Below are 14,379 nucleotides of genomic sequence, written 5' to 3'. Positions count from 1 at the left end.
GTCTGAAAAGTTCCGATAGCGCTAGTCAGAATACCGACAACCAGAAGGAAAACTCCAACAACCCTAGGTAAACAGCAATTCCACCCATTAGAAGAAAAAAAGGTTTCGATTTAAACATTTCAAAGAGTCTGCAGAGATCTTTAAACCCAATTATTTTAGAGATTCTGCTACAGACCTGAATCAAGTAAAGATAATGTATGGCATCAGTATTCGAATTTCGTTATCAATTTAATGCTTGGAAAACACTAAACATCTATCCCAGTTAATTTCGGAAGTTATATATCTGGATACCAAGATGAATTACGGTTTTCACCAAAGAACTAGATTTCGATCTGCCGGTTTGTATGGCAGCTATATGTTATTTTGACTCGACCTAAGCAATTTGTTTTGAGATTGCACCACATCCTTAAAAATTAACCCATCCAGATATCTCTTCAAATAAAAAAGTTTTCCATACCAGCACTTGATTCCGATCGTTCAGTTTGTATGGCAGCTAAATGCTATAGTGGTCCGATATCGGCAGTTCCAAACAGACAGACGGACATGTCTAACTCCACTCTGCTTGTCATGCTGATCATTTATATACATACATATATATTTTATAGGGTCCCTGACGTTTTCTTTTGGGTGTTACAAAAATTGTAGTATAAAAAAATAATATTTCAATATAAGTTCCACAGAATTCTGATATAAAACATTAAGGATACTTCCTTGTTATGTGAAATTGAATTACTTCCGACGGAAATACTTACCTACACATAAATATATCTACGAATACTGCCCATTATTTTAACAATCTAGCAACAAAAAACTTGATTTCACTTCTACATTTTCTTCCTGATAGTCTTTTGAACCCTCTATACACACACTCGTGCACACACACACATATGCAATGAATCTACCCATTCATTGCATGCTGACGAAATTCAACAATTCTGCAGATCTCTTTCTTGCCAGACCAAAAGATGCTTATTAAATGTTCCAGATACCAGAAACACGTACAAATATTCAATAGAGTCCTTGATAATAGCACCCACCCACACACTTACGCCTCAACTTCGTATCGAACAGTTTCATTCACTTCAAATCGCTTCAGTCATTTAGTCATTCAACAATTGACAGATAACACGCCTCCACTTGCACTCTACAAAAGTACAAAGTCGTCTACATGCTAAAGGAGCTGCTCACTTTTGGAAGGTATTCGAGCGCGATGTCTATATAAATGTTGCCAGCAGCATCTGCACTGAAGGAATGAATGACCAAATGACTGACTGCCACACTGACATAACGGCATATGCGTGCAAAATATGTGTTGTGTAGCGAAGATGTGAATGAAGCAAATGTGAAACCTTGTATATAATATATAACGGTTCTTAAAGGGTGCTTTTTTAGAGATATTAGAAGTGTAGCTGTCAAAGTAAGGTTTTTTAGTTTGAGCTTTTAAAGCGGAGATATGAATGTTGAAAAATTAGTAGTGGGATAACTGTCAAACCAGCTGTCAAAGTAATTGTATTTGGCACTAATTTTCTATAGAATATGGAAAATTAACCAATAAGGACTTACAAAGGAAAAACGTTCAAATTTCGGGGAAATCCATTTTTAAAATTCGCATGTGAAAAATTAACTTTTGGATTCTTACCATCAAATCATTATCAGCGCTGATACACATTTCCGGCTTAACGGTTAAAACAAAATGTTCCTTATCCACAAAATGTCCTTTCTGGTTCGCATGACAATGGTCCACACTTTTTTAAAACTGAAGACTACGTTTCCGATAATGGTGAGGACTGCAAACAAATGATTCGCGACTTTCTGGTTCGCTAGTTAAATATCAGTCGGCTGAGAACTAAATAGTTCCAGTAGTATGGTTGAACAAGTCATACAGTTTTTAGTAGCATCAGTCTATTGAGATAAATTTTTCGTAATAAAATCGTATCTAAGACTGGATTCCTAATTGGCGCCCTATGTAGGCTATGTGATTTGACTGCTAGACTAATTTATTTGAGAATACGTCAGTGCTAAAACAAAATTGGATCGAAAATACAGTCCTCATTTCTCCTAAAATTTCAATAATAATTTTTCATTTTGCCCTATATACCCCTAAAACAACACCACATACATGCATGAATAAGCGTATATACCATATGTATGTATTTGTTTATATAACGGGAGATTCAAGTAGAGGTACTTTTTTCAACAGCCTTTTATTGACAGATCAAGAGTGAGTCGTGTCAAGCTGTTAAGTTATTTTTGTTCAGTGTTGTTTGGCATTTAATCATGGCTTACGCCTGTACAACGTTTACAAATAGTTTAACTTTATTACAAAAATTCACGTTCTGTAAAGAATTATGGTCAACATAATCGGCCCACTAAGCATACTATTCGGAACGCCATCACCCATCTTAAGACCCATCATTCATTATTGGATAATATTCGACCTATTCGGTCGGATCACGTTTCTCACGCAGTGAAGAAAACATATCGGCCGCAGCTGAGAGTGTACACGATGACCGTGAAGAGTCGATTCGGCGCCGTTCGCAGCAACTCGGACTGATGTATGGACTTGGCGCATTTTACGTCGAGATCTTAAATTAAAAGCATACAAAATACAGCTTATGCAAGAAAGAAAGTACTCGACCTTCTCAAGCGACATCGCTTTGCTCTATGAGCTCTTGAAATGTTCTCAGAAGATCCGACGTTTTCCAGCCAAATTTTGTTTAGCCATGAGGCCCATTTCTGGCTCAATGGGTATGTAAACAAGCAAAAGTGCTGTATTTGGGACGAAGAGCAGTCTTGAAAGATTCAATAGCTGCTATTTCATCCAGAAAAAGCAACGGTTTGGTGTGGTTTGTAGGCTGGTGTATTCATCGGTCCATATTTCTTCAAAAATGTTGCCGATGAGAACGTAACTGACGTAAAACTGAATCATATCACGCCGTTAGACTTTTTTCTGTGCGGATATGTAAAGTCTAAAGTCTATGTGGACAACTCCGCTTCGATTCAGGCCTTGGAGCAAAACATCATGTGTGTCATTCGCCAGTTATCAGTCGAAGTTCTCGAACGAGTCATCGAAAGTTGAACTCAACGGATGGACCATCTGAGACGTAGCCGCGGAAAACATTTGAAAGAGATAATCTTCAAAAAATAAATGCCAAAGAATGTTCTTTTAAATAATAATAAAAATCCCCCCTTAAAGTTGAAATTTCTGTGTTTTTTTTCTTTAAAAAGTAGGAAACCTTAAAATAGATTACCCTTTATAACCTCCACATGATTTGCAAAAACTTATATGATCTAAGATTTAGATATATGTAATATGTTGCAAGGAAATACATATGTATATGCACATACTTACTATATACACTCCTTATACAACCGAAAATAGTTAACTGTTACTATGTATGTATATGTGTGTCGCTTGACCTCTGCCTTGTCTGACTGTCTGGCAGTTAATGTGCGTATAGAATTGCAGGCATTACTGTGGAATCTAAAAGCATTTTAGCAGATAAATCTTAGCTAAGTGGCGCGGATGAAGGGTAAGGGTGGAGAATGCGAGTAAGAAGAAATAGACGGAAGACATTTCCTTATCATTGCGTAATATGTGGCTTCTATCTCTTAGACATATGCTTACGCCGGTGCATAAACATTTAAACAATTTAATTTTGTTGCAGGGAGAATCCTATTTAATTGGCGGTATAACGGCAAGTTGTAACGGTTTAATGCTAAAAATAGAGAACTTTTATTTAATTAGATTATATTGCAACTAAGTTAGCGCAGCACCATAGCAATTTTGGTAGACGAAATTGTTCATACTGTATTTGATAGTATCAGATCTAAATACATATAAATGAAATTGGGGCAAGGAAAGCCCTGCCGTAGACGAAAAAGTTCGAAATATGTATTTCTCCAAAACTTTTAATTAACTTTTTTCAAAATGAGAAGACAATAATTTTGCGAACTTATATGTAAACTAGTCCCTGAGTGAGACATCGAACAGAAATTTCGCACACATCCTTTTCTCCTCAAAAAGTTGCTCATGTGTAGGAGCCGCCGACATCGAACCACTGTAGCATACAGCTGCTATACAAACTGTTCAATCAAAAGCATGTCCTTGTATGGAAAACTTTTTATTTGACGAGATATCTTAACGAAGTTTGGCATGGATTATTGTTCAAAGTTCGGATGGGATCACTATAGTATACAGCTCCCATATAAACTTACCAACTAAAATCAAGTTCTTGTATGGAATCTTTTTTATTTGTAAGAGTATTATATGTAGCTTCGGTGCAACTGAAGTTAAAGGGGATTCTTGCTTACGAAAAAAATTGCAGTTTTTTTTTCAAATTACAACTCAGATCTGCACATTCGTTCTGAACATCATCTTTGGCACTCCATTTTACCGTTAATATAAGGATTCAATTCCGCAATTCTTCGTTATGGCCTTTAGTTATAACCAATTATTTCAACCTTCTTTTTTCATATACTTTTCATTATTAGAAAATACATCCAAGTCTTAGCGCCGAAATTCCTACAAAAAAATTAGATATTTTTTTATAATTTTTTGCATATTTTCTGATTTTCTTAATATTCAATAATTTCTCTAAATCCATCACTCAAATAAATTATGAAGTAAGTGAAATGTAAATTTAGCTTAAACCCACGAAATAAGTTCCCTACTAAGTTCACCGAATATTTGCCGACGAATGGATGAGCTAAAGCCATCGCTTCCATACAGTAAAGAGTAGAAAACTTGCGATTTTGTTTTTCTCTTACCCCACCGCTTGATAAATGAATTTGCACTCCAGCCATGAAGCTGTTATTTGCCTTCTATTTCGTGCTTCATCAAATGCAAGCTGTTGCAAACTAATTCAGCAATCAAGTCACGTTCGTCGGACGCGCCTATTTCGAGTTCATGCCATCGCTGCTGGGAATCTATTGGCTGAATACAACGCTTGGTTAATCTACCTTGAGCCTTTCAGCGGCTTAACACGCAAAGAAAGTATTGGTATTAAAGTGCTTAAGCAATTAAATAGGCGTTAGTTGAGGCAAAGTGAAGTGCCTAGAAAATTTTCGTCCAGGGAAAACATAAGCTTTGAAGGAAAGGACTCTACATGAGGTCATCTCACTTCCGCTAGAAACTGAGCACCTTTAATGGGACGAGAAAGAGTGAGAGAAAAGTATTTATTCTACCTTAACTTAAATAACCCTCATTCCCGATGACTTTCAAATCCTAAAAGATATGCTTGAATTGCTCTGAATTAAATATATCCTTAAAATAAAGAGGTCCATAAAGTCTAGTAAGAGTTTAAAAATCTTCCTTCTCATGTGGTCTTATCTGGTTGAATGATAAACATGAGACAATAACGCTGTCGATCCTGAATTCGCATCTAATGAGAGTTTAGAAGCATTGAGAACTTATGAAAAATATGGCTCAAGTCTTCTTAATAAGTTATTATAAAAATATTTGTGCCGTTCTCAAAAGTTAGACATCTCAACAAAACATAACAGTATTGTAAAGAATCGCTGGAGCTTAAAGTGAACAAAACTAGAAAAATCGTTAACTTTGACTGCATCGAAGCAATAGTACCTTTCACAGGTTACACAAATATTGGATTTTGATCGTTCAGTTTGTATAGCAGCTATATGCTATAGTGATTCGATCTTAACACTACGTTCGAAAGTTAAAGACTTACATTTAATACTTAATTTTGATCGTTCAATTTTTATAGCACTATGGGCTATAGTGGTCCGATATCGGAGCCGACAAATGAGCGGCTTCTTGCAGAAAAAAGGACGTCTGTAAAATTTCAGATCGGTATCCCATATTTTTCTGTGTACTCGTATGTGAAATCCGAAATTCCATTACATAACTATTTCCAGTTGAAATTTAAATTCAAAATTTTCAAGTGTTCGTATTGTACTCGCGTGTACCCCACTAGTACATGGTGAAACGCATTGATATTACTACCTCTAAAAAAATCCCCACTTGTCCTGATTTTGATAAATTATAGCACTCAACACAAAGTGCCTACATTACACAAAATTCGCACAAAGACAGATGCGAGTATATAAGAATGCAATGTCTGCCTTCAGAATAAATTTTGTGCGAATTGTCGCAACCGCAGTCGTCAGCTAACTGTCTACGCTAAAGCCCAGGAGGCACAATCGATTTGTAAACGCCTACTTTTAGCCAAACGCTGTCAATGCGCTTTGTTTGTTCACGTACAGGACCATTTTGAATTGTACGTTTGACACAATTGTTCTTCTGCTCTGCTTTTGTGTCTAACTTCCTGCAAATATTTCTGCCGCATTTGGATTTATATTGCGAATTCTGGCTCCACAAACTACGCTGGGTCTGATTTGTTAAATCACACCTCAATTTCACTTAACTTACCTCGTATTGTTGTCATGCATTTTTGTTCTAAAAAGTGTTGTGTTTTTATTATTAACCGCTGGAGTCCCACAACGTGTCTCCATCATTATCAATATAAAGCATTATCTTTAGAATTTATTACGACCTTTTCAAGTAATGCCATCACCATGCTTCTTCCAGTTTTGTTCCGTCTTTTCGGCTTCACCTTAATCGCAACATAACTCACGTTTACTCGCTCTATGTTTTCTTCCTCTTTCCTACACCACTCTGACCGCTCATTTAAAACTGTACACTTTGTGCGGTCATGTAGCTGTCTTTCACAACATTTTTCTTCCTTTTAATGCGAAATAAATTTCTCATCCGTTGTGGTTTTTTAAATGACATGACAACTTATACAGGCATACCTTACATACGAACTCACAAACAGCCGTCAGAGCTCACAGAGGCGTGTCAGTCAACATGACTACCTAAGCTCCGGCCTGTACCGCAACGTTGTCCCGTGGGTTTGGCCCTGCTTCAGCTTGTAGCTCAAACTTCTCTTCCTCCCACTGTCTCTCTGGAGACCATCTCTGAATCGCTTCCGTTAGTCTGCTTCGGCGATTGTTGGATAGAGTGTCTGTGCGGCGCTTAAGTATGCCACAGTATTCGTAAAATTAATGATCAACTGCAGACAAATTAAAAGTCGGTGAGACAGACAACACACAGTGTCTCGTTCACGAGCATAAAACGGAGCACATTTATGCGGTTGACTCGTATGTAGTTGTCGGTTGGTCTATCGGACAGCTATTCTTAATGGTAATATCGTATGCGAAGTTTGTAACATATTTGAAGGCAAAATAGACTCATTAAGAACTGTACTACTATTTAATTAAAGAATTATTTGTGTCACCACGATTATGTTAATGGCAATTTAAAAACTTTTTTATCTAAAATACGGAGTAGAAAAACCGCTCTCAGAAAGTTGTTACGAGGAAAGCAGTGATCAAAAATGGAAATCTTGCGTGAAATATATTAAGTATAGAGAAAGGTGCCCTAAAATACTGGGTTAAGATCAATTAATGGTAGGGTGCAGGATTTCAGGTGGAAGTCCAAACTGATGACAAAGTTATCTTTATTTCATTCACAGCTACAGATTTATTTTCTATAATTATTCTATAGCTTTAAAATTTTAGACAAGGTGAATTTCTGTAGCTTTAGTAAAACCCAAATATTTATTTTTGAAGGGAGAGTCTAAGTGGCGGAATTAGTCCTGAGGTTCGCAAAAGAAATGTTAGAAACATGTGATTTTGTCAGGTCTGAGCTCCATGATAAGGGAAACGAAGAATTCTATTTGCAGAGCTAAGAACACCGAACCTTTTTGTAGCGAAGAACTTCTGAGTATAGATCAAAAAGAACTGCTGCGTATAACGACAAAGCGCTTTGGGCCTGACACAAATTAGTCGGGTTGACTAATATCAATTCCAGTCAATTCGCTAAAGATATGACTACCCAAGTGAATCAACCTCAGTCTAGTCTAGTGAAAGCTAGACATATATTTCCAAGAATATAATTTTCCCGGTAAGTACGTGCTCGTCTGATAGGATTAGTAGTGAAGACCCGATATGGTATATTTTTATGTGAAAAAAGAACTAGTCTCCACAAATTTAAAAACGCTAATCGTTGTTCTCTACCTACTGGTTTTATAAAAGAAACTATTTGCCAGAGCGTATGAGTAACCTTTTGACTGCCAACTTGTTTTATAAAAAGAAATTATTTGCCAGAGCGTATGAGAAATCCCTTGAACAATGAGATTGAAATATTTTCAACTGTCAATTTACACTTTTGATTTTTTGTTGTTGGTTTGGTTAATTTAGTAAAAATATATGTATAGCGATTTTTTAATGCAATAAAAACAACAACGCTACTTTTTAGGTTAAGTTAGTTTAGGCTATTGATATTTACCATGATGTAGTTAAGTTAAAATTTTTAATTTGTCACCAATTTTTAATATATTCTTTGTTAAGTCTCCAGTGATAAGGTCGTATATGTGCTATCGGTATTAACATTTAAATAAATTTAAAACTTGGTCACGGTGTATGAGTAACTTTCAGAGCTATGGTGAGGAAATGAATTATTTTCAAACAAATTGAGCAGGCATTTTCACTCTTTTTATAAAAAAACAAAATAAAATAAAAAATATAGAACTAAAAAATTTCCTTTAAAGTTTTCATTAACAAAAATATTAATTATTTTTGCAGTAATGCACTTAACATATCCTCAATCGGGTTGCATGTGAAAAACTTGGAAGCATAGTGTCACTTAAAGCTTACAATAGATTTGAAATAGAAAATGCGCGACGAAAAAATCAAAAACAGACACATAATTTACAAAAATCAAAAGCGCTATCACATTCAAATGACTTCTTCTTCAATTGTTTTTCTCGTTACAGCAAGAAATGAAGCGTAGCAAACAAATAAAGTGCACAAAAGCAGAAAATACAAAAGTCAGTAACAACAAAAACAACAGAAACTAGTAGCTGCGTGAGAAAAATCGCCAAAAAATCATAAAAGTCTTCGCCGAAGATCGACAACAACCTGAGAATTGGTGCGGTAAGCTTTTTAGTATTCAAGAAAGTATTGTCTGCAAAGCGAAAGGACGTGTGAGCAGCATCAAGCATACGAAGCGTGCGGAGGACGTGCCACCAACTTTGCATAAATCGCAACTAAATCCTTTCAACATCTGACAAGCACACAGTCAAACTCACACGCAAACGCATAACTTTAGTTGAGCGAAGAACATTTTAAGAGCAACAACAACTGGAACAACAAACAGCAAGCAAATGCAAATTGAAATGCCGTAAACAGCAACAATCAAAAAGAAAAGCAATAATAATCTTAAACAAACATAAATATTTAAGGTAACTACAAGCAAATAGCAACGTCAACAACAACAACAATAACAAATAGCTCGCATATACATACATATAAACACTACTAAGTACAACAACAAAATTCAAGTTTCACAACACCAAGTAATCAAATCAATCAGCAAAGCCAACAAGGATGCATGAGAGAGCAGCGGAGATATTTTGATTTCGCACTCAAATCACAAATCGTACAAATCAGAAATCAGAAATCAGATTTCATATTTACCCTTCAATTGCAGCAAAAAACACAAGCAAATACGCTGGTCGAGGCAGCGGCAAAAGTTGTTGTGTGCGTGTTTGATTTCAATTATTATTAAATTATTTATTTATATGCGTTAAAATATAGGCAAAATCAAAAGCAACCACAAAAACAAAAGCAAAAAAACAAAGAAAAACACAGAGAACACAAAGAACGCAGTCAAGGCTGTCCAAAGGTGCTCATCAATTCGTTATACCGTAGTCGCCGCTAAAGTCGCTCGCCCAACCAGACATATGCCGAGTATAATGTGGAGTACAATATCGCCAACAAATTCTAAGAAATTACTTATTGGCAGTACCCGAAGCGTCGACTATGTCGGAAACAATAACAACCAGCAGCAGCAGCAATTACAGCAACATCATCACCAATCTCATCGGCAGCAACCGCAAATACATAACGCAACGAAGGCAGCAGCAGCAGCAACAACAACAACAACTCAAACTGAAATTGAAACAGCGACTGACAGAGCAGCAGCAACAAGAGGAAGAGAAACCACAGCAACAACAACAACGCCCACAATCACAGCCCCAGCAACAACCACAGCAGCAAACACACCGAATCGTGCAGCAACACCAACACCAACAACCGCTAGCAATAAAACGCAATCGACGAAAATCTCAATCGCAATGGAAATTCACATACAAAATAAGTGCATCTCAGCATAGCGCATCACTCTGGAGGGTGGTGCGGAGCCCCCATGGCTGCAGGGCCCCCTTAAAGCTGCATTTTTGGGGGCCTCTGGCGTCGGAAAAACCAGCATATTACAGGTGAGTGCGAATGGCAGTAATTTGTTGCACATTTAGTAAGTGTTATATTGTATTGTAATGAAAGTTGCTCATACGCCCTGGCATCTAAAAATCTTTGAACAACTTTCAGGACTTAAACGCTTGCATTAAAAGTTTCCAGTACGGAAATGAAAAAACTTTTATTAAGTTAAATATCAGCAATTAAATTTATTATATTGTCATAGAAATATTTGTTTTTTTAACGAAGGCAAATATTTCTAAGCATCCTAATATTACGCATACGCACTGTACATCCACATGCCAGAAAATATGTGAGAATAACTTTACTTAGTGAGATTCTTACGCTCAGACAATTTTTAACAGGACTGGACGCCTTAGAGACGTAGACAAACACAATGAACAACAACACAATCAAAAGTTAATTAAAATTATATAACTGTTTCGAAATCAAACAAGCGATAGAGTGTAAATTTCATTAGCATAGCCGTGATAAGTTTTGAATGGAAGAGCATAAGAAAAAAATTATAGAAATTAAAAAAAGTGCGCAAAAACGTGGCAACCTTGAAAAAAACTTTCGTTAGTGCCAAAAGAGTGTTGTCTTACCTTAAATTATTGAATTGACTCAGAAAATGGCGAACAAAATTGCTACGTCACTGTGCAGAGCAAAACTTTGCGCACAGCAGTTCAAACGCCTGCAAGTATGTAACGTGAATATAAACTTCTGCTGTAAACAGCACATAAACGGAACTTGACTTTTTGCTGAAAAAGGCACAACAATAGAAAACGAATTTGTGAGTAAGAAAGCAGAGAAATAACCATAAATTAAACATGTTTTGGCAAATAAAGAAAATTTCAGAACAAAACAAGAAAACAAATTTGAACCTGGATACAAAAGGATGCTGCGCTTGACAGGACAGATAAGGCAGAAATTGAAAATAAACTGATTATGAATAAGCGGAAAAGACTTGGCAACTGTGAGAATGGAAAAAATATGCTGTTATTTGATGACAGAAACGGAAGTATTCTAACTTCGCATGCCTATTATAAGGGTGTGCCAAAGTTCTGTTATTATTGATAACTTTTATTTCATCTGATGGATATGACCTAATATCTTTTGATAGTAAAGCTAAAAATTCTAAACAAATAAGAGTCAATAAGTAATTAGAGTCAATAAGTAATTTAAACATTTCTTAAATAAAAATTTCAATACAATCGCTAACACTATTAAAAATAAGTTGAATCAATCTTAACAAATTACTTTTCTTTACAATATTAGTAAATTTTTAACAGTATTCAGAACAGATTTTCCAACACAAACAAAACAAGAGAGTGTTAAAAAATTTTAGGTAAAATATCGGTACCGTTTTTGAGAAGCGTTCTTTAAGTTAAAACCACTGATTACATATTATTTTATTAAAATCGATAATATAAACGAATTGTTATTGCATGAAGATAAAATTAAAAATATTTTTGAGAAATGTTTCAATATATATATATAAATTTTTTTTTTTTTTAAATACACAAAACATTACAATATAGACATTGAACTGAAAAGATTTCTGAGTACTTAAAGTTGAAAATAGTTTTGCCATTATTTAATGCAATTATTTTTTGAGTTAGATTGCCACATGTTTAAATATTCTGAATTAACATAACAAAATTATTTTTATCATTAGTTTATGAGTGAACTCAAAATCATTTAAAGGGATTGGCACTTGTAAATATTTTTGAGAAGCGTTGCCATCTGTATAAAATTTTTTAGGTTAATTACATTAATCTCTAGTTTATTAAAATTGATAATATAAACGAATTATTATTGTATGATTATTTAATTTAAAATACTTAATACTTTTGAGAAGTGCTGCCAGGTGACTACTTTTTTTATTAAAAACAATAATAAAATAAATAATATATTAAAACGTAGATATCGAACTAAAGAAGTTTCACAAACAGTTAAAAATACCTTTGGCGGATGCCATCTGTCTAAAGAAAGTCTTTTTTAGGCTGGGTTACGTCCCTTTAAAAAATTCTGAATTTAGAGAATCGATAATATAAAGGAATTTTTATTGCATGAGTACGAAATCAAAAATATTCCAAAGGCTTACAACTGCAAATATTTTTGAGAAGTGCTGCCATCTGCTTAAATTTTTTATTTAAATTGATTTGAGAATACACAAATTATTACAATATAGACATCGAACAGCCGAACTTTAAAAAAGCTTATAGTTGAAACAACTTTTGGCGTTGCCGTCTGTTTAAAAATGTTTAGTTTTACTAAAGTTAGAATATAATTAAAATATTGAAAAATGGCCATCAATGCAAAAGATATATAAGGAACAACTGTTTTTGAGCAAGATTGCCAACCGTTTAAATATTTTAATTTCATAATAATTAAAGCAAAAATAGCAAGCCAAGATTTCTTTCGAAGTGCTTAAAAGTGTTGTCACTTTTTTTCAATACAGTGAACGCAAACCAATCAAAATATTCCTAGAATATAACAAAAAATTGTTCATTGTTTAGAGAAACAACTGGGAAATGAGATCGAGATAGCCCACTAATATAAATAAATCATAGCTAAATTACACTTAAATTCGATATTTTGTATGTACAATACAGAGTTATTAACGGAATTTCCTTTTTTCCTGAAAAGAACTTCAAGCAAAACGAACACCGTTATGTGCTTGAAAAGTGTCACAAACTTTAACGAAGTTGCTGAAAAATATGTTTCAACTAAAAAAGTTTCAATTAAATGCAGTAATCAAATAATTTTATTCTTTTTTCAGTTTGTTTTGCGAGCGAGTTTTATGGCACACGCATATTCTTAAGCGTCCAACTGAAAAGTGCCGCAAATAAAAATGAATTTCTAAAAAAAAATTTTTAACTACTTTTGAAATAAACTAAGTTCAGAAGTGTTGTTCAAAACGTGCTTTGGATTACCTTTTTGCTTCTCCGTCTTATCAGTTGCCTACTTTACACCTGCTGAAGTGTCAAACTTTTGCAACAACAACAGCAACTACGAATGACAATTTCCTGGATTTCACTTTTGGTTGCATGAGAATTTCCGGTTGTCGCACCTATGTTGTCATGCTCGCATAACGGTAGCAGACATAGATATTTGCAATTGCATCGAAATTGATTGCACCAAAGAGAACTTAAGTTGCACAAAAGTTTTCAAATTTCAATTGATATTGATGATGGTTATATTTAGGAGCAGGAGACTTGATGTTATGACAAATGGAGGTTCCGAACTTAACCCTTCCCTACTTATTTTCCATTATTACTATTTCCAGTAAAATTTAATCAGTCAAATTCATATAGTCCACCATAACTTCTTCTCTTGTTGTCATACTGGCCTTTTCTCTCCTCTTGTCCAATCAATATTATATGAAACAAATATAGTTTCAAAAACTAAAGAACACGATCTTAAAGCACTTCCAACAAAAAAGTGAAAAATAAGTACCACATAATAAATATAAATATTTTTTAAAGCGTGTTTTTTTATTTTTTTTTAATTATATTTATTTTCACTTTTTACAATTCGTAACGCATGTAACGCACTTGATGTCGAAATAGAGAGCATTGTTGTTCAAATCTACACACATTTTTACATCCACACCATTCGCACAGAAGCATTAAAGTCAATCCGCAAGATTTCTGAAGGCGAATACGACCAACTAGTTGGTTACTGCAAAAGTCGGTTCATTGGCTTAAGAGAAGCTTTGGGGAAAATCATTCGAATGTTTCTAAAAAGCCAGATGTATCCGCCACTTATTCAGTAATCCACTATCGAAGCTCTGGTTCATTTTTGTACATGAACAGGTGAAAATATATTTTTATTAACTGACATTTTTCCAAAATCGAGAAATTATTTAATTATTATCTCATTATTTTTAGGTCATTAGGCTTGCAACATTCAATGAACAATTTGCAAACATCCAACCAACCAATTACTTTCCGTTGCAAGTAAAAGCGGAATTGGAGAACCTGAAAAAAAACAATTTGAAGTAGAAACGAAAGAATTTCGAAGTAAATATTTAATTTTACTCCTCAATTTTCATTTTCTTATTTTTAATTGCAATCAATTTTAATTTTACAATAT

The 14,379-nt window shown here is 34.5% G+C and overlaps 1 protein-coding gene across 1 annotated transcript in view; it reads left to right on the top strand.

Moving 5' to 3' along the window:
* LOC106619014 (ras-like protein family member 10B) overlaps nucleotides 1–14,379 on the top strand; it is a 116,775-nt gene that overhangs the window by 57,719 nt on the left and 44,677 nt on the right. The window contains 1 exon segment of the mRNA XM_070107448.1: nucleotides 8,799–10,301. Coding sequence (XP_069963549.1) covers nucleotides 9,768–10,301 — 534 coding nt within the window. The 5' untranslated portion in view covers nucleotides 8,799–9,767.

This window comes from Bactrocera oleae, chromosome 2 (genome assembly GCF_042242935.1).
Source record: "Bactrocera oleae isolate idBacOlea1 chromosome 2, idBacOlea1, whole genome shotgun sequence".
In the NCBI taxonomy this organism is placed as follows: Eukaryota; Metazoa; Arthropoda; class Insecta; order Diptera; family Tephritidae; genus Bactrocera; species Bactrocera oleae.
The sequence above is the reverse complement of the archived record's forward strand: the minus strand, read 5'-3'. Positions and strand labels throughout refer to the sequence as shown.